This window comes from Schistocerca americana, chromosome 4 (assembly GCF_021461395.2).
Source record: "Schistocerca americana isolate TAMUIC-IGC-003095 chromosome 4, iqSchAmer2.1, whole genome shotgun sequence".
Taxonomy (NCBI): domain Eukaryota; kingdom Metazoa; phylum Arthropoda; class Insecta; order Orthoptera; family Acrididae; genus Schistocerca; species Schistocerca americana.
This window is the reverse complement of record NC_060122.1, coordinates 392,969,882-392,995,301: the sequence shown is the minus strand read 5'-3', so window position 1 is coordinate 392,995,301 and position 25,420 is coordinate 392,969,882. Positions and strand designations below refer to the sequence as shown.

Genomic DNA, 25,420 nt, shown 5'->3' with positions numbered 1-25,420 from the left:
GAAATCTGACGAAAAATATGATGACAGTGTAATAGCCCTTCTAGCTCTACGTTAAAGATCTTTGTCAAATATATTTGACGAAATATTTGATGAAATGTTTGATCAAATCTCAAAGAAATTTGATAGTGTAATACCGGCCTAAGGTCCAAAGCAATGCTTCAGGTCTCTGCATCTGGATACTCCGCCTTCCGAGCGTCAGGGCCGTTAGAGCGGTCCTGCTGCAGCTGGGATCGAGTGTTAATTCGCCGGCGGCCCCCGCCGCCTTGCCTGGTGCGTCGGCGCGTCCTTCCTCCGTTGGGATGCAGCCGGTGGCGTCCGCACGTGGCGCTGCAGCCAGTGCCAAGGGCGTCCGCTGTCGCCATTGTTCCGGAGAAATCAGCCCCCCACGGCGTCATTGCTGGCTCGCCGCCGGCTGCCGCATATTTTTCGGGAAATGGACGGCCCAGAGGGGGACGCCGGCGCCGGCGTCGGCGTCGCCAGGCTACAAAAGGCCTGCCACCGGGCGACGGCCCGCAGGCAGCCCGCGTGTCGCAGACGCACAGCTCGACGTCACTCCTCTGACATGGCACCCTCCAGGACCGCGGTGAGTCGCCGCGCTTCCGCACGCAGTGTCCTTCGCTTCGCAGTGCAATACGTTTAAAATCGTACAGTGTTTGCCGTAGCGGTGCTTCTTACGAACGGCGATGTGAAAGAAAGGAACTGATAATACGAGTGTTTGCTCTGTAGCTACAATGACGTGGTAATGATAACTGCTAGTATTCTCTTCGCCAATGTGACACAAGACAGTGCCTTCGTTGATGTGGGAAGTGAACGTTACTTGTGAACTCGTGAAACAGACATGAGTGTTGCGATTAATAATTTGCATGAACATGGAACTTTCGGTTATGTTTGCATTTCATAATTTAATAAAAATTTCGGTGGTGGTATCAATGCACCTGAACAGAAGGCCACATGTTAAACAAAGTTTCTGTATGTTTATTGTACCACACTATTAGAAAGGAAGAGTCAGGAGCACTGCTCTAATAAAATAAAAAAAATTAATAAATCACACATCACGAACGAATTGTCCAATTGCCAGTTGTCCAAATGGGACGGAAATTGGTAGATGTGTTGTGTATGTAAAGACAAACAATTTCTTAGAACTGCAGAAAAATTTATTCAAGAGAAAGAGCTTCACGAACTGAGCAAGTCAATAATGCGTTGGTACACCTCTGGCCCCTTATATACAGGGTGAGTCACCTAACATTACCGCTGGATATATTTCGTAAACCACATCAAATACTGACGAATCGATTCCACAGAGCCAGTGTAATTGGTTAATACAAACCATAAAAAAAGTGCACGGAAGTATGTTTTTTAACACAAACCTACGTTTTTTTAAATGGAACCCCGTTAGTTTTGTTAGCACATCTGAACATATAAACAAATACGTAATCAGTGCCGTTTGTTGCACTGTAAAATGTTAACTACATCCGGAGATATTGTAACCTAAAGTTGACGCTTGAGTACCACTCCTCCGCTGTTCGATCGTGTGTATCGGAGAGCACCGAATTACGCAGGGATCCAAAGGGAACGGTGATGGACCTTAGGTACAGAAGAGACTGGAACAGCACATTACGTCCACATGCTAACACCTTTTTATTGGTCTTTTTCACTGACGCACATGTACATTACCATGAGGGATGAGGTACACGTACACACGTGGTTTCCGTTTTCAATTACTGAATGGAATAGTGTGTGTCCCGACATGTCAGGCCAATAGATGTTCAATGTGGTGGCCATCATTTGCTGCACACAGTTGCAATATCTGGCGTAATGAATGTCGTACACGCCGCAGTACATCTGATGTAATGTCGCCGCAGGCTGCCACAATATGTTGTTTCATATCCTCTGGGATTGTAGGCACATCACGGTACACATTCTCCTTTAACGTACCCCACAGAAAGAAGTCCAGAGGTGTAAGATCAGGAGAACGGGCTGGCCAATTTATGCGTCCTTCACGTCCTATGAAACGCCCGTCGAACATCCTGTCAAGGGTCAGCCTAGTGTTAATTGCGGAATATGCAGGTGCACCATCATGCTGATACCACATACGTCGACGCGTTTCCAGTGGGACATTTTCGAGCAACGTTGGCAGATCATTTTGTAGAAACGCGATGTATGTTGCAGCTGTTTGGGCCCCTGCAATGAAGTGAGGACCAATGAGGTGGTCGCCAATGATTCCGCACCATACATTTACAGTCCACGGTCGCTGTCGCTCTACCTGTCTGAGCCAGCGAGGATTGTCCACGGACCAGTAACGCATTTTCCGTGGATTCACTGCCCCGTGGTTTGTGAAACCTGCTTCATCGGTAAACAGGTAGAACTGCAACGCATTCTCTGTTAATGCCCATTAACAGAATTCCACTCGATGATTAAAGTCATCACCATGTAATTGCTGATGTAGCGACACATGAAACGGGTGAAAGCTGTGACGATGCAGTATGCGCATGACACTACTTTGACTCAGTCCACCGGCTCTCGCAGTGTCCCGTGTGTGGGTTGATGGCAACTGCAGCTAACACACCAACTGCACCCGCTTCTCCTGTGACGGGCCTGTTACGGATCCGTTTGCGTGCTACGACCATACCTGTTGCATACAGTTGGGGGTAGATGTTTTGCAATGTGCGGCACGTTGGATGCTCTCTGTCCGGGTACTGTTCCGCATACACCCTGCAGGCTTCAGCTGCATTTCGTCAACACTCGCCATAGATGAGTATCATCTCCGCCTTTTCAGAGTTCGAATACACCATGGTCACAGTTCCTACAACACTACACTATCACAGACGTCTGGTAACACGGTGTACTGCAGTTGGTCTGCGTCCGGAGACGAATGCAGAATAACAGTAGCAGCAAGCGCTACATGCGGACACTGCGACAGCTAGACCAAACCACAACAGTGCACTACAGCCACACTCGTAAACACGGTTGTCATCGTAAACATGTCCCTGCAGATGCTGCTCGCCGACCGTGGCCCGTGTTTGTTACAACACGCAACTGAACGTCGGAGGTTTCCAGCGTCAACTTTAGGTTACAATATCTCTGGATGTAATTAACATTTTACAAAGCAACAAACAGCACTGATTACGTATTTGTTTATATGTTCAGATGTGCTAACAAAACTAACGTGGTTCTATTTAAAAAAAACGTAGGTTTGTGTTAAAAAACATACTTCCGTGCATTTTTGTATGGTTTGTATTAAACAATTACACTAGCCCCTCTCCTCACGTTCGGTCTGTGGAATCGGTTCGTCAGTATTTGATGTGGTTTACGAAATATATCCAGCGGTAACGTTAGGTGACTCACCCTGTATATATATATATATGGTTCAGCCGGCCGCGGTGGTCTCGCGGTTCTAGGCGCGCAGTCCGGAACCGTGGGACTGCTACGGTCGCAGGTTCGAATCCTGCCTCGGGCATGGATGTGTGTGATGTCCTTAGGTTAGTTAGGTTTAAGTAGTTCTAAGTTCTAGGGGACTTATGACCTAAGATGTTGAGTCCCATGGTGCTCAGAGCCATATATATGGTTCATGGCGTGGGTTCCTGTTGTCATGTCCTAGTTCATAAACCACGGGCAACGTACGAGTGGCCAATTAAGTGGTTCTGACAGTCGGGATACCAGTTGCTTTGGAATAAGGCTGGGCATCTCGGACATATTCTGAGTCGTGGTCACCTTTGCGCTCAGACGGCAAAGACTACCAATTCCACCGGTTAGTCCCTGAACCGTTAGGGGTAAAACCCAATGGGAACCGGGGCAAGTAAGGCAAGCAACCTGCTTTCCTGGTACTTTAAATATGATGCTGGCAATAATCAGAGCAAAATGCCTCGGACCTTTCGAGGTGACGGAGTCCCACCTCTAATTGACAAACCAGGGACTCCTAACATATGCCTCGGCAAACGAATGGTAACGAGATGGGGAGCTTTTAATATCAATGGGGGCTACTCTGGGAAGAAGGTACAGCTGGCAGAGGCTGCAAGTAAGATGGAGTTGGACGTTTTAGCTGTTAGTGACACTTTGTGTGATGTCCTTAGCTTAGTTATTTTTAAGTAGTTCTCGGGGACTGATGACCGTAGTTGTTAAGTCCCATAGTACTCAGAGCCATTTCTTTTTTTTTGTTAGTGACATTCGGGTAAGGGGTGAGAAAGAAGAGGAAGTGAGAGAATAAAAGGTCTACCTGTCAGGAGTCAAAGCAAGAATAGCACAATGGGGTGTAGGGCTTTACATCAGGAAAGAAATGGAACCCAGCGTAGTTGCAATAAGGTATGTAAACGAACGACTGATGTGGATAGATTTGACAGTGTCCAGCAAGAAAATTAGGATTGTGTCAGTATACTCGCATTGTGAAGGGACAGATCAAGATAAGATGAATAGTTTTGATGACGCACTAAGTGATGTAGTTGTTAGAGTAAAGGACAAGGACAGTGTTCTGCTCATGGATGATTTTAATGCCAGGATTGGAAATCGAACAGAAGGGTATGAAAACGTTAAGGGTAAATTTGGAGAGGATACGGAGGCCAACAGGAATGGGAAACAACTCTTGGATTTTTGTGCCAGTATGGGCTTAATAATCAAAAACTCCTTTTTTAAACATAAGAAAATTCACCGGTATACTTGGGAAGGCAGGGGAACCAGATCTGTCATTGACTATATAATGACAGATCAGGAATTCAGGAAGGCTGTGAGGGACACATGTGTATTCAGGGGATTCTTTCATGACACTGATCACTATTTAATCTGCAGTGAAATTGGTATTGTGAGGCCGAAAGTTCAGGAGGTCAGGTCCATATGTAGGAGGATAAGAGTGGAGGAACTTCAGGAAAAGGAAATAGGGCACAAGTACATAACAGTGATCTCAGAAAGGTACCAGTTAGTTGAATGTAATCAATTATAGACATTGGAAAAGGAATGGACAAGGTACAGGGACACAGTACTAGAAGTGGCTAAAGAATGTCTTGGAACAGTAGTGTTTAAAGGTGAGATGAAGCAAACAGCTTGGTGGAATGACACAGTCAAGGCAGCCTGTATAAGGAAAAGAAGGCGTATCAAAAATGGCTACATACTCGTACACAGGTAGACAGAGAAAGTTATGTTGAAGAAAGAAACAAAGCCAAACAGATAATTGCAGCATCCAAGAAGAAATCTTGGGAAGACTTTGGAAACAGGTTAGAGACTTTGGGTCAAGCTGCTGGAAAACCATTCTGGAGTGTAATTAGCAGTCTTAGAAAGGGAGGTAAGAAGGAAATGATAAGTATTTTGGACAGGTCAGGAAAACTGCTGGCGAATCCTGTTGATGCCTTGGGCAGATGGAGGCAATGTTTTGAAGAGTTGCTCTATGTAGGTGAAAATACGATCAGTAATGTGTCAGATTTCGATGTAGGATGGGATAGGAATGATGATGGAAATAGGGTCACATTTGAGGAAGTGGAGAAAATGATCAATAGACTGCAGTGCAATAAAGCGGCTGGCGTGGATGAAATTAAGTCGGAACTCATCAAATATAGTGGAATGTCAGGTCTTAAATGGCTACACAGGATAACTGAAATGGCATGGGAGTCGGGACAGTTTCCATAAGAATGGACGAAAGCAGTAATCACACCAATCTTTAAACATGGAAACGGAAAAGATTGTAACAACTACAGAAGTATCTCTTTAATCAGCGTTGTGGGTAAAATCTTCTCAGGTAATGTTGAAAGGAAAGTGCGAGAATTAGTTGAGGACCAACTGGATGAAAATCAGTGTGGGTTTAGGCCTCTTAGAGGTTGTCAGGACCAGGTCTTTAGCTTACGGCAAATAATGGAGAAGTGTTACTAGTAGAACAGGGAAATGTATCTATGGTTTATAGATCTAGAAAAGGGTTCCTAGGAGAAAGTTATTGTCTATTCTACGAGATTATGGAATAGGAGGCAAACTTTTGCAAGCAATTAAAGGTCTTTACATAGATAGTCAGGCAGCAGTTAGAGTTGACGGTAAATTGAGTTCATGGTTCAGAGTAGTTTCAGGGATAAGACAAGGCTGCAACCTGTCTGCACTGTTGTTCATATTGTTTATGGATCATATGCTGAAAACATTAGACTGGCTGGGTGAGATTTAGATATGTGAACACAAAATAAGCAGTCTCGTATATGCGGATGACTTAGTTGTGATGGCAGATTCGATTGAAAGTTTGCAAAGTAATATTTCAGAGCTAGATCAGAAATGTAAGGACTATGGTATGAAGATTAGCATCTCCAAAACGAAAGTAGTCAGTGGGAAAGAGATATAAACGGATTGAGTGCCAAATAGGAGGAACAAAGTTAGAACAGGTGGACGGTTTCAAGTACTTAGGATGCATATTCTCACAGGATGGCAACATAGTGAAAGAACTGGAAGCGAGGTGTAGCAAAGCTAATGCAGTGAGCGCTCAGCTACGATCTACTCTGTTCTGCAAGAAGGAAGTCAGTACCAAGACTAAGTTATCTGTGCACCGTTCAATCGTTCGACCAACTTTGTTGTATGGGAGCGAAAGCTGGGTGGATTCAGGTTACCTTATCAATAAGGTTGAGGTTACGGGTATGAAAGTAGCTAGGATGATTGCAGGTACTAGTAGATGGGAACAGTGGCAAGAGGGTGACCACAATGAGGAAGTCAAAGAAAAACTGGGAATGAACTCTAAAGATGTAGCACTCAGGGCGAACAGGCTTAGCTGGTGGGGTCATGTTAGACGCATGGGAGAAGCAAGGTTACCCAAGAGACTCATGGGTTAAGCAGTAGAGGGTAGGAGAAGTCGGGGTAGACCAAGGAGAAGGTACCTGGATTCGGTTAAGAATGATTTTGAAGTAATGGGTTTAACATCAGAAGAGGCACCAATGGTAGCACTGAATAGGGGATCATGGAGGAATTTTATGAGAGGGGACTATGCACCAGACTGAACGCTGAAAGGCATAATCAGTCTTAAATGATATATATATGAAAACTAAACTCCGCCCGCCGCGCGGTTTCAAAATTCAAATGGCTCTAAGCACTATGGAATTAACACATGAGGTCATCAGTCCCCTAGACTTAGAACTACTTAAACCTAACTAACCTAAGGGCATCACTTACATCCATGCCCGAGACAGGAGGTTCGAGTCCTCCATCGGGCTTGGGTGTGTGTGTCGTTCTTAGCACAATATAATTTAAGTAGTGTGTAAGTCTAGGGACCGATGACCTCAGTAGTTTGGTCCCTTAGGAATTCACACACATTTGAACATAAACTCCGCCCTTATGCAAGCAGTTATTCGGCTTGGCATTGATTGACAGAGTTGTTGGACGTCCTCCTGATGGATATGGGCCCAAATGCTGTACAACTTTCACGTTAGATAGTCAAAATTCCTGTCTTGTTGGAGGGCCCTGCTCATTATGTTCCAAACGTTCTCGACTAGGAAAGGATCTGGCGACCCTGATGGCCAAGCTAGCGTTTCGAAAGCACGAAGACAAGCAGTAGAAACGATCACAGTGTGTGGGCGGCGATTATCTTGCTGAAATGATGCCCAGGATGGCTTGCATGAAGAGCAACAAAACCAGGCGTAGCATATCGTCGACGGATCTATGAGCTGTGAGGCTACCGCAGTTAAAGACCAAACGGGTCCTACTATGAACAGAAATGACACCCCATGTTGTTGGGCCATATGGAGGACAACAGTCAGGTGCTGCGTTCGATTGCCGGTTGGATGGCAGAGTTTCTTCGCTCCGTGACCATGTGTTTTTGTTGTCCTAATCATTTCATTTCACATTCATCGACATGCAAATGGCCGAAATGGCGTCAAATAGAAAGACTTGAACCAGGCAGTTGAACCACCACAGACGGGGTCTCGCAGCCAAAGATGCATACGATCATTTCATTTTTTTTTCTACAAAAGCCAAATGCGTATGCTGGAAGTCTAAAGACGTCAAGGAAAGGCATCTTTGTTTTAAGAAAGAAAGGGGCTGCAGTTTCTCGCTACGGTAATTTACACTTTTAGTAGGTCTACGCCAAAGAACCAAGGTAAACCAAAATTTCAGAAGAGCAACATGAATTATCACCAATTCTAACTAAACTGACAACAAAAAATTTTAAATAATTGCTAGAGTTAAGAACGGATTGTACGTTAAGGATAAACAAAACTGATAGATAACCCTCAAAAAGAAAGGAAATGGCTTTGAGCACTATGGGAATTAACATCTATGGTCATCAGTGCCCTAGAACTTAGAACTACTTAAACCTAACTAACCTAAGGACATCACACACATCCATGCCCGAGGCACAATTCGAACTTGCGACCGTAGCAATCACGCGGTTCCAGACTGAAGCACCTAGAACCGCAGGGCCACACTGGCCGGGCAAAGAAAGGAAGGTTTAGGTTTTGGTGGCTAGTCGAGGTCATTGGAGAGAAGGGACACAAAGGGTGAAGAAACTATCCCGGGATTCACCTTACTCTGTTTTGGGAAATCACAGAAAACCAAACTATAGTTGGTCGGATGAGTATTTGAAACCTTCTTAATTACGATCCTACGTCAAACAAACAAACAGCGGAAGGTTCGCAGGAAGGTTAATAACGGTTTACTGTTAACTAAAATAGGCAGTGCATAGTAGAAGAAGTCAGAGATGAGAGGTCAGAAATGTCTCCTGTCTGTGTAGAAACGCTGGATCAGGTGCCCGAAACAAGACTCTTACCAGAAGCTGATTGTGTTGGGACCTTTGCTGTTCATGCTTAATGTCAATGGTCTAGCAGGCTTTATTAATAGCAAGCTCAAAAATTTTGCACATGACGTAGTTGTATATAACGAGGCACTATCTGAGAAAACTCCCTTCCCTATCCTTCTCTAATTCGATAGGACACATGACCTCACTGTTTGGCTCCCCCCCCCCCCCCCCACCTCACTCCACCCCAGCCCCAAAATCAATCAACCAACCAAAAAGCTTGAGCAACTCTTCATGAAGATCGTCATACGATTTCAAAGTTGTACTTATATTGGAAACTTGCTTAAAACGTTCGGAGGTATAAAACGGTGCACGGTGTTCCTTGAATGTAGTATCAATAAGTCACAAATGCAGTCAGTCAACTGATTCAAGTATCAGGGTGTATCGATTTGTGGAGATATGAAATGGACTGACCAGTAGGCTTAATTGTAGGTTAAGTTAACATAGCACCTTCGTACATTGGTAGGATTTTGGTATGGGTAAAAATTTATAGCTGGATCTTTTTGTCGAACCCTAGACTTAAGCCAGAAGCTTTCGGGACTACCTTACCTCGTTAGTAAATAATTTATGTCCCCTAATCAATCAGTGATAATCGATGGAGATCTGTCATGTAACAACTGATTTAAAAGGCGGAAGATTAGGGTTTAACGTCCCGTCGACGACTAAGACATTGCAGACTGAGAAAAATCTAAAATTGGAGAAGGGTGGGGAGGGAGAACGCCGTGCCCTTTCAAATAAACCGGACAATGCCCCGCTGAGCGGCCACCTGAAGGAATGACAATAGCGCTGTCTCTAGAATCTTCCTGATGTAAAGGTTAATGTTTTCATGAGGATGAATTGCGCAACGGATTTTGCATTCAAAAAGTGCACTTGGATGTTGGTTATTCATGTGTGTGTTATGCCACATATAAGGAGGATAAACGTCGACTAATACTTGTCAGAGTTTCACATCGGCAGGAAGTTCTCTATCGAGAGTACGAGAGTACGGTTTATCTTCCTGTGGTATTGCCGCTTGCATTGGTTGGTATCTCTCGACTGCCATGCGAGTACGGAATCTATGGGTTTCGGAGGTCCATGCTCGACGTCATACAAGATCTCAACATCCCAACACGCTTAAGAGGAAAGACTTCTTCCGATCGTCAATGCAGGCTCATACAGCTACGTAAATTTTCTTTAGTCAGGAATTAGACTGGTTTCAGCAATATAATTATCCTTGCGACGACTTCTGGAGCACCATGAACTGTCAGCAAGGCTGTCAATGTTTCGGATTCCTTTGACGTGACTCCTCACCCTACTTCAATACAGAGAGTGCTCGACTTTTGCCCTAGGCAATATGTTCTCAAGATCTCATACTCATTGCAAATACCCTATAACAGATTGTTCGCAAGGAAAATTCCATATCACAACCCCTCAGAATTAACGTTAAGTGGCGCAGTGGATAGTCCGTCAAAATCTGAACATAGGTCAGGCATGAAAACAGGAAGAAGTTGTACTGAACTGTGTCCTACAAATAAATGAAGAGTATGGACATTTTCGCGGTTCCGACCAATGTTTTGTGTAGGTTTTCTTTAGTTTTTTGCGAACACTGAAACCTGATACGCCCTTCTAAGTACTCCAAATTCGGAAATTTCTTGCAATAATCACGTTTCGCTGGGTTCTAACAGGGAAAACAATCAACATCTTTACCGGAATAATGTCTCAACCAGTCCACCTAACCAATTATAGGTAGGAATGAAAGTGTAAGGGAACAAAAGAGAAATGAATGAGAACATAACGGTCTCTCATTTGTATCATACACAAACGTTACAAGAAAGTGCACACTTCTGTTATAGCACTGTGTCGTATGACATGTTTTATTTGCATTAACGTAGAATTCAGTTCTTCAACAACTCTGCAAGAGCTGAGATTCGACGGAATAAATAAAGAGCAAACAAATATTCCGGAAGGGAGATGGCCACATTACTTATCACTTCCTGTGCTGTTTGCCGAGAAGTGCTCCGACTGAAAACGTTCTTATGCCTATAAGATTGCGAATTACTGTCATTCGTCAACTAGGCCTCTAAGCTGTCAGCAGAATATTTGATTTTCTGGCTATTGTGAGTGAGTTAGGACTACTCAACATTAATTGGAAAAGGGAGGAAATAGACCGTTATAAATCTCCTGTACATAGGCCGCGCAATGATAATTGTTACTTTTTTGTGTAGTATTCTATCTACAGTACCATGACCTTAATGTCAACGATTCTGTTCCATCACTTGTCCAGAAGTCGATTGATTGCTCTGGGCGTAACGTGATGATCTACTAGTATCTACTCACACAGCTCAGCTCTCAGACTGCTACTGAACATGGATTTCCATACGTGAATGTTGTTTTTAAATGTCACCGAAGGAAACGACCTTTTATCCAAGTACATGCACGAAGTGATGCTTAATGAAAACGTCTATTATAGGCGTTATACGCATTGGCTTAACCAATTATGCCATGATTACGTGTTTGAATTCCATTATTTCATTACCATCTTTTCATCTGTCATTTTGGAATACAACTGGGGTCGAGATTTGGGAAACAGACCACTACTTCGGTATATCGTATCCAAGCTTCACTGTAGCACTCAGAAGCCTTTACGTCGTTACGAGACGTTCATACTGTTTGTTAACTGCATGTATAGCTCTGGACGCTCTAATTCTAGACTGGCAGAACTGTTCGGTAAAACCTTCGATCCACGCCCTTTTTTTTTATTGGCTTTCGAGCCATTCAGCCACCTCAATAGGAGAGTCAGTTATGACGGTACAGAAGTAAGGATCACATAACACCCAGTCCGTGAGCGAAGAAAATCTCCGAGCCGGCTGGGGATCGAACCCGGGTCCTTTCGCTTTGCCATCCGCCACGCTGACCGCGCAGCTACCGAGACGAACGAACCCTTCCTCTACCGTCCTTCAGGCGGCAGTAGCGAAGGCAGTGTTGGATGCCTCACCTCCCTGCACCCCTCTCCACTACGACTAAAGAAAATACGACGCCGTACCTGACATAATCGTCTGTTGTTACAGATGCTGACGCTGCTGCTGGGTCTGACCGCGCTTGCTGCCGTCTGGGCCGAGCCGTCGGGACCCCTCCAGTAAGTGACGTCTCTAAACAGAGCACTACAAGACCAAAAGCATCTCTGAATAACAAATGCCCAAAATGGCTGTTCTGCTAGATCAAGTTAAGCATGGTCACTCAGAGATAGCTAAGGTAGGGGATAACACCAAGAAAGTAATCGCACAGGGAGGCCGTGTGTAAGAATTTGTGATGTTCCCGTGGAGCTCTTAGGAGGAATTACGTTCTTCAGACATTTTTCTTCGAATGCGTTACGTTACGAGTCGGAATAGATATGAATTTTCTCCTTTCCAACTATGTGAGGTCTGCCAGTGAATCGAATACAATTTTCCATCCCTAATCTGTAGAAATTGAAGAAGAATTACATGATCTGCTGAATAGGATGGACAGTGAAACGAGTACAGAATATGGATTGAGAGTAAATCAAAGAAAGACAAAAGTAATGAGAAGTAGCAGAAATGAGAAGAGCGAGAAACTTGAACATCAGGGTTGATGGTCACGAAGTAGATGAAGTCAAGGAATTCTGTTATCTAGGTAGCAAAATAACCAATGACGGACGGAGCAAGGACGACATCAAAAGGAGACTAGCACTGGCAAAAATGGCATTCCTGTACAAGAGAAGTCTACTAGTATCACACATTGGCCTCAATTTAAGGAAGAAATTTCTGAAAATGTACGTCTTGAGTACAGCATTGTATGGTAATAAAACTTGGACTGTGGGAAAACTGAAGCAGAACAGAAGCATTTGAGAAGTGGTGCTATACACGAATGTTGAAAATTAGGTGGACTGAGAAGGTAAGGAATGAGGAGGTCCTGCGCAAAATTGAAGAGAAAAGAAATCTGTGGAAAACACTGACGGGATATGATGATGGGACATCTGTTAAGGCATCAGGGACTAACTTCCATGGTACTAGAGGGAGCTGTAGGGGGAAAAACTGTAGAGGGCAAAAACTGTAGAGGGAGACAGAAATTGGAATACATCCAGCAGGAAACTGGGGATGTAGGTTGCAAGTGCTAGAGTGAGATGAAGAGGTAGGCACAGGAGAGAAATTCATGGCGTTCCGCATCAAACCAGTTAGAAAACTGATGAATCAAAGAAAAAAGAATCTATAGAATACAAGACTAGTTATGATTAATTCTTGTTTCTAAATTGTAGAAGTTAAAAGAGGTTAGAATAGTCTAATCGAAAGACAGCCGAAGTCAGCTTCCGTTGTCTGCAGGAAGCGTCGCTGCTTCGTGGAGAAGTGTCAGACTCTGGCAGCGACAGCAATTTGGGCTTTCATTTTTGCACTTCTTCGGGTGCCACGACTACGTAATGGATAAGGAATGGTAACATGGAAATCAGTTACTGCAAGGTACATACAGTGTGTATCAGTAACACTTTTACAAACTTTGGGGGCTCATTCTTCTAATCAAAAGATGAAAATGGGTCCCGATCAAATATTCGAAGCTCATGTGTTTTTGAGTTGTTGATGAAAGAAGGTTACACAAATTTCTTAAGTGAAACACTCAAAATAATTGTCACAATGGTTCAAATGGCTCTGAGCACTATGGGCCTTAACATCTGAGGTCATCAGTCTCTTAGAACGTAGAACTACTTAAACGTAACTAACCCAAGGACATCTCACACATCCATGCCCGAGGCGGGATTAGAACTTGCGACCGTAGCAGTCACGCAGTTCCCAATTATCACAATGTTTTCTGTTTGCTTCCACATAAGCACTCGCCCATACAAAATAAAGATATGAGTAATGTAAACAATCTTGGTGCAGGCTGCAGCAGCAGCAATCACAGGTTATTGTGTGAACTAAATTTGTAGGTGAGCTTTCGGCATGTCTGTATGTTGTCCTAGCGTGTCGTACAGATGTTGTCTACACAAATCTTACTCAACACTCATTTCCAGGCTTGCTACGGGAAGTACCCCTGTAAAAGAATCATTCAGCTTATCCATGATGGGGCTGCCACAAGATACATTCAGATGACGTTAGCCGCATGGATTGGCAGACAGGAACCAGTTCCCCGACCTCAGTCTTTTAAATTATCTGTGAGACCAGCAACAGCAACTGGTTCTTACAGGCAACATAAATAATGCAGGGGCCATTCATCGATATACCGTGGAAGCCTGCGAAAGCAGTCGACCCCATCCAGGGGTGTTAGAAAGTTTGTGACACTCCTTGATTCGACGACTTTATGCATATGTAAACGGACGTGGAGGACATTTTGGACATTTGTTAAGTGTTTACGATTTAGAATCTCCGTATAATGTTACTCCACTAATATCATTCGTTTAATCTGAAACGCTGTTGCTTTATTTATTTCCAGCTATTTTTTGAAACTGTAACTACCGGAAGTTACATTGTTATATGTCTGTTAGTTATTGCTCATTGTTGTACTGAGTAGAACGTTGTGTAGCACAGTTTACGAATTTCGAGCGCAGAGCACTGAGTAAGTCCTCTGCGCTCGCTGGTGATTTATCGCGTCCTGTGCTCGTCCACCGCGGCGCTTTGGGCCACAGCACAAAGTAATAACACCTGATGATAGTCATGTAAGAATCAGAAACAGGTCGTGTTACTACCGAAGTGGTGTCAACCTCTTATATAATTCTCAGTTGCGGATGTTTCTCTGGCAGGATTTTTTTATCTTCTCGAACGGCGCTACTTATAATCCGTCTTGATTGCAACTTTTTTTATTCATATGACCAGTTTCGGTTCATCCAGAACCATCTTCTGGGGTAACAGGAGTAACCGAAATATCAGATCTGAAGATGGTTCTGGATGAACCGAAACCGGTAACATGAATTAAAAAATTTTGCAATCAAGACGGGATATAAGTAACATTGTACAATCACTGATTGCTGCTATCCCATCAGACATTATGTCTGTTTTTGCAAAATTCTGCGACCAAGGAGCGAATTTCCATCGTCGAGTAACTGATAGTTCCGACCGTTGTTTAAAGGATTTGGTGACTATGGGTAAAAGTAGTGCCTTTTAGCTGTATCACTACAGGATTAATACAGCAATGAATAAAAGTTAGTTTGCTTGTCGTAATAATGTGTAAACTTCTTTTTGAAGTCTCCTCGCACATGAAAACTATAGTTTTATCACACTCGGTAAGTGCCTTGGGAGTAATAGAAGCTGGGTAAAGAGTTACATAATACGTATGGTGAGGCGTTAGAAAACACAAAGCATCAATTACATTAGTAGGAATTTTGAAGATCTATTTATTGCATTAATCTGACGAACATAGGGACTAAGAGGTTGCGATGAGTAACTTACATAACTTATGAGAAATTACATGTGGGACAGAGCTGTGTTGCAGAATTATAGGAAACATACTAGCAGTTTTAATTCTACCATTACATCAACAGGCGTAAGTAAGAGTTTAAGTTCAGACTATTTACTTCAACTACCTGGAGAGATGAATGGATATTGTGTTATGAGCCAGATGTCAGTTAGGACTACTTTGTGTTAATAAGAACAGGCAGCCAGATGTGTGGTCCATTAGCAAAGTAAGGTGAAGGCGTAAGTCATTTTCACTTACGTCTAGGTAACTGAAGGTTTTAATTCCCTCCTATTTCGCAGAAAAAGAATAAAAAGATTGCCCGATGGCTTCGAGGATCGATACACATGTATGTTATATCAGTGCAGGGGAAGACCTTCTAGCAGTTCTTGGAAGCAAACAACGGGGAATAGACACATTGAAACGATATTTGTTTTAGTTTATTTATTTGTGTAGTTTACTTCCTTTTCAATAAATTTAATTTTATTTGGGTATCTTGCCAAGGGTCGAAAGATTTTGTCAAATATTTTCTAAATTCTAAATTTTTGGTTCGTAGCTCGTTAATGAGTGAGTTGGGTGGACAAGGAAATCAGAAGAAGTATACTCTAAGAAACGGTCTCAATTCAGCTCGTAAGTACGATTAATCACAGCAGCCATCACTTGAGCGGCAAACGTGTGCTTTGTGCACTGTCAGTTCTGAGTCTTTCTTCACTTGTGCTCACTGACCGCATGATTTATTCTTGTTTACGAACAGATTTCTTGGCTGCACAGTATTGACCATCGTATGAATTACAGTAATTCATTTCTCCTTGATCAGTTTTCTTTGACTTTCACCTTCGATATTACCATGCTGTCACACTCATTTACGTGTTGGGACGCTATAAAGCGCTATTTATGAACGCCTCATGTAAGACAGTGCTCCAATGTTGCAGCCAACACTTCATCGTGCGCGTGCCGTACCCGATCCACACGGTGCATCACCACAAGATCCACAAGGTGCCCGTGCACCACTACTTCCACGCGCTGCACCACCACCACGTCCACCCCCTGGCTGTCCCAGTGCCGCCGCCTGCGCTTGTTGAGCATCAGTTCGTCCACTACTGATGGCCCCCACAGGTACGTCTTCGTTATTCTCTTTTGTGTTAAAATGGAGAGTAACTGACAAGCAGTGAGGAAGTGCTTTGCAAATTCTCATCTCAGCCGCAAAACTAGTGGCTTTAGAGGAATTTTATGATGGAAAGAGACTAACGATGCATGTCCTCATTGGAGGAACACCCTAAAGTCATTTTACTGGAAGGCTCTAGAAAAAAGAAAATAGTGGAAACCTTTGTTTAAAGACATCTGTCTGCCGCGATACTGCAACATTAATTAAGCTTCCTGATCGAATGTACCTGGACACCTATAAATGGACATTAATTGGGGGTAGCCATTGTTTGCTTTTATGACGGCTTCAACTCTGCTACGGAAATTTTCCGTGTGATGTCCGGAATGTCCGTGGAAAAATGGCATCGCATTCTGACTGAAGAGCCGTAACCAACTGGTCTCCAGAGCGTCCTAACTCATCCCAAAGGTATTCTGTTGGGTTCAGATCGGGATTTAGGGCAGGTCACTCCATTTCAGGAATCTTATTGTCCACAGAACATCGTCTTTCCGCGAGTACATAAGGTCTGCGTGTTCCTGTTTTAGCTGCGGTAGTTCCTTGGCGCTTCCATTCCATAATCACATCAGCAACAGTCGATTTGGGCAGCTTTAGAACGGCTGAAATGTCCTTGATGGATACGTTATTCGGGTGACGCGCAGTGACCTAGCTCGTAGCCACTGTGCTGTCCTGGCCAACCCATTCTGCTGTTACTGCATCTCTACTGACAACACAGTGCTCCCTGCCTTCTATTACGCTGGTAGATCCGTTTAACGTGACACCTGTAGACCAACTCCGCATTCCACAGGTGCGTACGGATACTTCTGAACATATAGTGCAGCATTATACACTTAAAGAGCTTGGAAACTATGGAAACCGAACAAGAAAAAGCATGCTTGAACATAAATGCATGCCCTAGCCAGGCCTGCAGGTTGCGCTGTTGTATTTGAGCACGAACGGCGCCTGTGTAATTACCTCGGAACGTTGCGAGTACCAGTCGCGGTTAGAACAGCGTTGTGTGTAATTGTGGTTGCGTTATGTTGGAGCTAAGTGAATTCGAACTTGTGCAAACTGTTAGTGCTCGTGTGGTGGGTGTTTCCGTAACTAAGACAGTCGAAATGTTTGGTGGTTCAAGAGACACCATCGAAGATTAATATCGCATGCAGGGACAGCGGAAAAACAATAACCGCTAAGTCACAATGCGGATGAAAGTATGTGTTGGGTGACCGTGACAGACGGTCATGGAAGAGGACTGGGTCGAAAAATAAGAGGACAACAGCTGCAAAAGTCACTGCAGACTTGAATGTCACAGCACGATCCCTGTCATCATCAAAACAACATGGAAGGGAATTTCATAAGCAAGCAACTGCAGGACGAGATGGAATCAGTGATGCAAATGCCCGTAACAGGAAAAACGTGGCGCCGAAGCCATAAACCTTGAACTATGGAGCATTAGAAGAAAGTCAATTGGTCGGGCGAGTCTTGCTTGAACTGTCTCGAATATCTGGCCGAGATATGTCCCAAGAGTGAAAGTGGCGGGGGTTCGGTGACGGTTTAAGAAGCCATGTCGGGATATTCCATGGGCCACATGACTGTTGTGGAAGATCGCATTTCACTATCAGGTCCGTGCCATGGTATAATGTTTGTTCCTCAGTGATGGTGCTGTGCACCAAGACGACACGGCCCCTGTTCATACAGCTCGCATCATCCAGGTCTGCTTTTGTGAGCACTAGGATGAATTGTCGTATCTCCCCTGATCACCACAGCATCAGAGCTCGATGTTATTGAGTCTTTGTGGTCTACTTTGTAGAGAAGCGCGCGTGATAGGTATCAATCTCTGTCAGCATCACCTGAACTTGCTTCCATTTTGCTGGAATAATGGTGCAAGATACTCTTAAAAACCATAAACGACCTGTATTTATCCATCCAGAAACGATTGGAAGCTGTTTTTAATGCCAACTTATACCGAATTAGGCATGGTAACGAGTTGTGTTCTCGTTGCTTCCATATTTTTGTCCACCCTCTGTACATATTAACAAATCAAGGCGTGGCCATTTTTAATCAAAATGAAATAATGCCGAAAGCTAACTATAAACGATAACTTTTATCTAGCAAGAATCTGTGTTTATGCTCACTTACAAAATTTCAGAAACTGTGTTGATTTAAGCTTAGGGGCTTCAGTAGCGATTATACATTGATAATTGTTAGTGAACCTATATATACACCCACAAATTGTCGTTTGAAGGAATAGGAGTTAAACAAAGTGATTAAAAAAGAAAAACTTAAAGATTAGAGCATATTGATGAGTCGGTTCAAAAAATTGTTCAAATGGCTCTAAGCACTATGGGACTTAACGTCTGAGGTCATGAGTCCCCTAGACTTAGAACTACTTGAACCTAACTAACCTAAGGACATCACACACTTCCATGCCCGAGGCAGGACTCGAACCTGCGACCGTAGCAGCAGCGCGGTTCCAGACTGAAGCGCCTAGAACCGCTCGGTCACAGCGGCGGCTGTTGAGTGGGTAATGTACTCAGTAGAGAAGAAAATTACCTGAGTTGAAAGTGCACAGTGTAAGTGATCAGTGTTGCTGATGCTGTATAAAAGAACTGAGTTATTGGATGAAGTGATTTAAGGAAAGGACGGAGAAATCAAAAACTGATGTATAGCAGATGATTTAAAATCCGCTTTCTCTGAAACGAAGTGCAGTGCCTTAACATTGAATCTTCTCTGATGTAGATTTCTTCCTCGAGACCCGAAACCAGAGAAGGTAGTGATGTTGGGCGCTGGCGTCTGGAACGAAGTCGACATTTTTACATGCCAAAGACGTTCTACTGAGTTCAGGTCAGGAGTCTGGGCTGCACAGTCCATTCCACGATTGTTATTGCCCACAAACCATTAGCTGACAGATCCTGCGTTCAGACAGGATATTTTTCCACGCTGATACAAACAATTGTCGTCTCCGAATTGTACCTCTGCCATACTAATTACGCAGTGCTGAAAAATGAGTTCATAGCCTCCCATGTATAGTGTTTCCTTAAGCGCAGTAGGGGACCAAACCATAACCACGAAAAATACACCCGTACCATAACACCTCTCTACTTCTTCATTGTGGACACTACACATGATGTCAGATAACTTTCTCCAGGCATTTGCCCAAATCGCAACCCTTCCATTCGATTACCACAGGATACAGCATTAATTTATCACACGAAATCACTCGTTTTCATTCATCAACTGTCCAGTGACGTAAGTCTTTACATCATCTGAAGTGTAACTCATCACTGATATAGACTACAGACGCTGCTCTACCATCGTACCCATTTGACTTCATACGGACAGTCATTGCGCTGGTTGGACTGCTGGCAGCACTTTGGTACTCACGAGTAGTTACTTTCGCCGACCTTATGAGATTTTGTACAACCACACTACGCAATGCTCGACCATCCCTGTCCGTAAGTACATGAGATCTGCCTGATCTTGGTTTAGCTGTGCTGGTTCCTTCGCGTTTTCACTCCACAGTACCAACAGGCGCTCTGGGCAGATTTTGGAGCGCGGGTAACAACCAAAGGCCAATCCACATTCGAAGTCACTGAGCTCTCCGACCTATTCCGCTGTCACCTTTCCTGTACGGACATTACAGTACTAAACGCCTCCATTTATACTGTCGGGTCCACCGCTAGAAATATCTAGTTGCCAATTCCGCATTACACTGTGGTAAAAATGCACCCGGATTTACCACCTCCACCCAATGCGGAAATGAGATCTGTTCCTCCGTTAGACCAACACTAAAATGGGGGATGTTTCTACAACGTCTCCTGCGATTACTACGGACATCCAGAATCCACCACGTCAATCATCATCAGTTACGAACCTATCGACAGCACGGATCCCCCATCAGGCATACCGAATAGCTACCATCAACACCAATAACACTGGCTCCAACGTTAAAATTCAACTGCTCCGCGACACGCTAAGAGCAACGGACATCGACATCGCCCTGCTAAAAGAACTGAGGACACCAACTTGCTACAGGTGTTATGGATACGACACGCACGCCGCCCTGGTGGCTATGGAACACACAGGCGCAGCCATCCTCCTCCGAGATGGGATGTAAATGTAAATGTCGTGTGACTAGGGCCTCCCGTCGGGTAGACCGTTCGCCGGGTGCAAATCTTTCGAATTGGCGCCACTTCGGCGACTTGCGAGTCGATGGAGATGAAATGATGATGACTACGACAACACAACACCCAGTCCCTGAGCGGGGAAAACTTCCGGGTGACTCGGGTGTCCTGAAACTTCTGATCAGATACTATAGCACTATCTCCACATGCATAGAGGTTCGGTAAAGCAGTAGAAACACCAAACCTATTGACGAAGATGAAGATACGAGCGAAGTTCAGTAAGCAATGCTACAAATTTATTTCTGGAATCGGGTTGGCTTCATTCAGGTTTCCAACATGCCATAATAATTCCCACTCTTTTGGCTACAAATGTCTATTTTTCAACATTATCTCCGTCTAACGCGACGACCTTACACAATGTAACTGGGAAGGCGTGTATGCCCGCGTGGTACCACTCTACTGGTCGACGTCGGAGCCAACAACGTCTTGCTGCACCAATAACCTTCCCATCATCCACCTACTACTTTCCGATGAGAGCTCCCTTCACTGGGTCAAACAGATGGAAGTCGGAAGGTGCAAGATCTCGGCTGCAGGATGGATGAGGAAGAACGGTCCCATGGAGTTTTATGAGCTCCTCTCGGTTTCGCAGAGTTTTGTGAGGCCTTGCATAGTTATAGATAAAGGGAAGTTGGTTTACATTTTTCCGGCGACTAACACGCTGAAACCGTTTCCTTAGTTTCCTGAGGGTAGCACAATACACTTCAGAATTGGTGGGCTGGCCGCTGTGGCCGAGCGGTTCTAGGCGCTTCCGTCCGGAACCGCGCTGCTGCTACGGTCGCAGGTTCGAATCCTGCCTCGGGCATGGATGTGTGTGATGTCCTTAGGTTAGTTAGGTTTAAGTAGTTCTAAGTTCTAGGGGACTGATGACCTCAGATGTTAAGTCCCAGAGTGCTTATAGTCATTTGAACCATTTTTGAAGAATTGGTGGTTGCACCATGAGGGAGACATCAAACAGAACAACTCTTTCAGAGTCCCAGAATACCATCCGCATGACTTTACCGGTGAGGGCGCGGCTTTGAACGTTTTCTTCGGAGGAATGGTTGCGTGGAGCCACTCCATGTTTGCCATTTTGTTCCGCGTTCTAAGTAATGAACCCATGTTTCATCGTCCGTGACGATGTTTGAGAAAAAATTGACACAGTCTGCCTCGTAACATTCAAGCCATTCAGTGCAGATGATCCTTCGTTGCTCTTTATGGTCTTCTGTTAAGCGGCGAGGAACCCTGCGTGCACACACCTCTGAGTATGCCAACTGGTGGACGAGCGTGTCAGCACTATCGGCAGAGACGTACGGTTCTGCAGAGAGGTGTTTGATTGCGATTCGTCGATTACCGCGAATGAGAGGTTCCGCACGTCCCAACGTAGCAGGAGTCACAGCTGTGCACGGCCGGCCGGCGCACGAAATATCGGACAGGTCTGCTCGACCTTATTGTCATGACGACAGACTGTTCATCGTGCTTTTTTTCACTGCCAGTTCTCCGTAGACACTCTGCAAGCGCTAGCGAATATCTGCTATGCTTTCGTTTTCCGCCAAACTAAACTCACATCCGTTACAAACGACATTTTGAAGGCTACGTATAGCACCGCCAACTGTTGGAACTTCATCAAAGTATAGGGGCTGAAGCGAGAATATTCCACAATGTCCCACAACGAATTTTTCCACCCGAAATTTGCCGAGAAAAAAAAATGTGTTCCATTACTATTGAACGCCCGTCGTACATTGAGGTATATTTCAGACCTGACGAGGCTAACCCTTGGATTGCCATAGAACATAACGGCATTGAAGAAAAGATCGTCCCGAGACTCAAAGAATGTGAATCGCTCGGTGAACCATGTTAAGGGATAAAAAGTAGCACGTCGCTAGAGTGCTGGTCATCTGGATCAGGGGGTCCAGCGCCGAGAGTTGCAGGAGAAACCTGGTGCGTCCAGAGACACACCGGCTGGCCGGCCACGCGTCGCAGAGCAGTGAGAGTTCACGGAGAGGCCGCACTTTCTCGCGCTGCCCTTGCTGCTGTCAAGGGCGACTGCACGCGGGCAAGGTGAACGAAGAAGCCACGCGGCCACCTGCCGCCCACGTGCAGGCGTCTCGCCCAAACAAAGGCGGTGCGCGCGCAGTTTCTGCGGAGAGCCTATCATCTCAATGCTTGTATTTGACTGACTCGAAATGCGGTTACGTAAGACTTCTTTATCCAATCAGCATCATTAATTAGCAGTTTCTTTGTATTGGCAGAACTGCCAATCACTGAGGCACAGTGGTTAATCACTTTGAATGTACAGCGTTTTGAGAGATCTGAGTCCATTTTACTGCACTGTTGGTAAATTCCTTTTGTCTTTTATAAGCCGGCCGGGGTGGCCGAGCGGTTCTAGGCGCTACAGTCTGGAAACGTGCGACCGCTACTGTCGCAGGTTCGAATCCTGCCTCGGGCATTGGTGTGTGTGATGTCCTTAGCTTAGTTAGCTTTAAGTAGTTCTAAGTTCTAGGGAACTCATGACCTCAGATATTAAGTCCCATAGTGCTCAGAGCCATTTGAACCATTTTTTTGTGCGGCTGGTCCCGGCGGAGGTTCGAGTCCTCCCTCGGACATGGGTGTGTGTGTTTGTCCTTAGGATAATTTGGTTAAGTAGTGTGTAAGCTTAGGGACTGATGAACTTATCAGTTAAGTCCCATAAGATTTCGCGCACATTTGAACATTTAACCGTTTTTTTGTATTTCATATTATGTTATGAGGCCAAGACGCTAGTGTGTTCCATTATATTATTTGTTACAATAGGCTTACTTCGGCGTGATTGGCATCTTCAGGCCATATCAGGGGTCCTGATCTCCACATGACATCGACGTCTCAGTCGGTGTTACACTACTGTATGAGTTTGCTCCGTCGTGGAGCTATGGCCGGTGATAGATGTTTGCTGGAGCAGATTGTTGTTATATAATGCGACATAGCACCGCAGACTCAACTGTCGGTACAGATGTCAAGTAATGTCATTACAAAATAAATTTTTATAATTAGATAACTTCATAAATAACTGCTTCAGCAAAAGTTTAAAACATGCTATAGCTCCATCAACATCAAAGAAGCAAATTTATACAGTAGTGTGACAGCAACTGAGACACTGATGTCATGATGGAGACCACCTGATATAACTTGAAGATGGCAATCGTGCCGAAATAAGGCTACTGTAATAAACAATATATTCGAACACAGCAGTGTCTTGGTCTCATAGGATAACATGTAATGTGCTTATATGCAGCTGCCTCACATGAGTACCAGGTCTTTTTGTCTTGATCGGCAAAATTATGTTTTGATGAGTCACCAAACACTACTCATTTCGGGTTAGCGCCGTCATCAGATATGCCGCAAAACAACAGTAAGGAGTGAATATAAACCGAAGTACATAGTGTTAAAGATCATGAATTGCACACACAAAGACATACAAAAATACAGCAATAAAAAGTACTGTGCAATATCGTACATAATTTCTGTTTTGACTGTCGATGAGCTGTATTTTGAAGCCGATTTGCAACCTTTACCTTTGCACAGTAAATATTTCTGAATATTGGCATACCAAGTTGTTTAACATAGGTATTTCATTTAACATGACCATCATTGATTGTAATGCTCAGACTTGTAACTTCCATTGACTCATCTTGTAATATGGTTATCGAGCCACGTTAGTCGGTCACTGATTGCACTACTCCATGTACAGTGTTTCCGCAACTGTGTCTGAAAGATAAATAATGGATTCAGTTTCATTTAGTTTATTTAATAAGCATTGTTGCTGTGTTTCGAATACAACGATGATATCTTATGTTTATTATTTTCTAACTGCTTTCAATGTTCCCTGTGGTATAAAAAGATTCTAAGCAAATGAACGGGCTAAATATTAAAAAAAACCTGCTTTCATTTTTGAAACAGTAATTTATTCAGTTTTAAAACTGCAGGTGTTACCATCAGCGGCAATACTGGGCTCTTTAAGTTTAATCGAAGTCAGCTTTGACGTTACGTTTATGGAATAATCTTGGGAACGGAGAAGACGTTAGGGTGAGAGATTGCTAATAAAACTTCTAATTCTGCCAACTACTTTCCCTGTATCGTACAAATTCCGTGAACGTAAACGCTCCTCAAATATTAACAGAACCACACATCAGAATGAAATTAGAAAAATATTCATTACTGTTTAATAATGAATTAAAACAGTCTTGACCGCAATAAAATATTTATTTGCAAATGTTACTGGTTTTGGTCCTAATGTGGTTATCTTCAGACCATTATACCATGACAACAGGCGGTGGCGGTGAACTTAACCCAAGCACTTGACGTTCCTGAACTCACATATGCACCGTTCATCGCCACCGCTTACCCTCATGGTATAAACGGTCTGAAGATGGTCACATCCTGACCGAAACTGGTAACAATTGCAAATAAATATTTTATTGCCTTCAAGACTGTTGTTAGTTCAGTACTTTAACCAGACTACTGTGCTCAGAGCCATTTGAACCATTTGAACCAGACTACTGTTTTCCTCCCGAGAAATGTTCTCAAAATTAATCATTATTGTATATTGTAAATACTCCCTCGTACATTACCAATAATCAAACATATTAATTAGAGTAAGTCTTTACTGAAAATAACGTACTGAATTTTCTTACTGTTTCAGGTGGCGAGAAACTTGGCCCCTCATCTAGTCTACTCATTCCGTTATATTTACAGTATTTTATGTATGCTATATGTATATAATTTGTAAATAAAGGAATTTATGTTACTTACTTGATGCGATTAATATGCACTCACAGAAGAGGCGCCTTCATGATGTAAAATTGAAACAAGTGATGTTTAGGTAGGAGGTCTCCCTGAACGAATTACTCAGATTAAGCAGAAGTCGATTCCAATTGATACTGTCACCTGATGTTTCAACTACAGAATATATCTCAGGACACTGGTCGAAAGACTATTACAATGAGACACTTGATCTAAATGAAAATTAATGTC

General features: G+C 43.9%; 1 protein-coding gene across 1 annotated transcript; it reads left to right on the top strand.

Annotated features, from left to right (window-relative positions):
* Positions 1-550: 550 nt before the first annotated feature.
* Positions 551-25,111, top strand: LOC124612488 (putative uncharacterized protein DDB_G0287191). Its single transcript, XM_047140723.1, has 4 exons — positions 551-583; positions 11,785-11,852; positions 16,045-16,228; positions 25,089-25,111. The coding sequence occupies exons 1-3, from the start codon at positions 563-565 to the stop codon at positions 16,214-16,216; spliced, it is 261 nt and encodes an 86-aa protein (XP_046996679.1). The 5' UTR covers positions 551-562; the 3' UTR covers positions 16,217-16,228; positions 25,089-25,111.
* Positions 25,112-25,420: the final 309 nt, after the last annotated feature.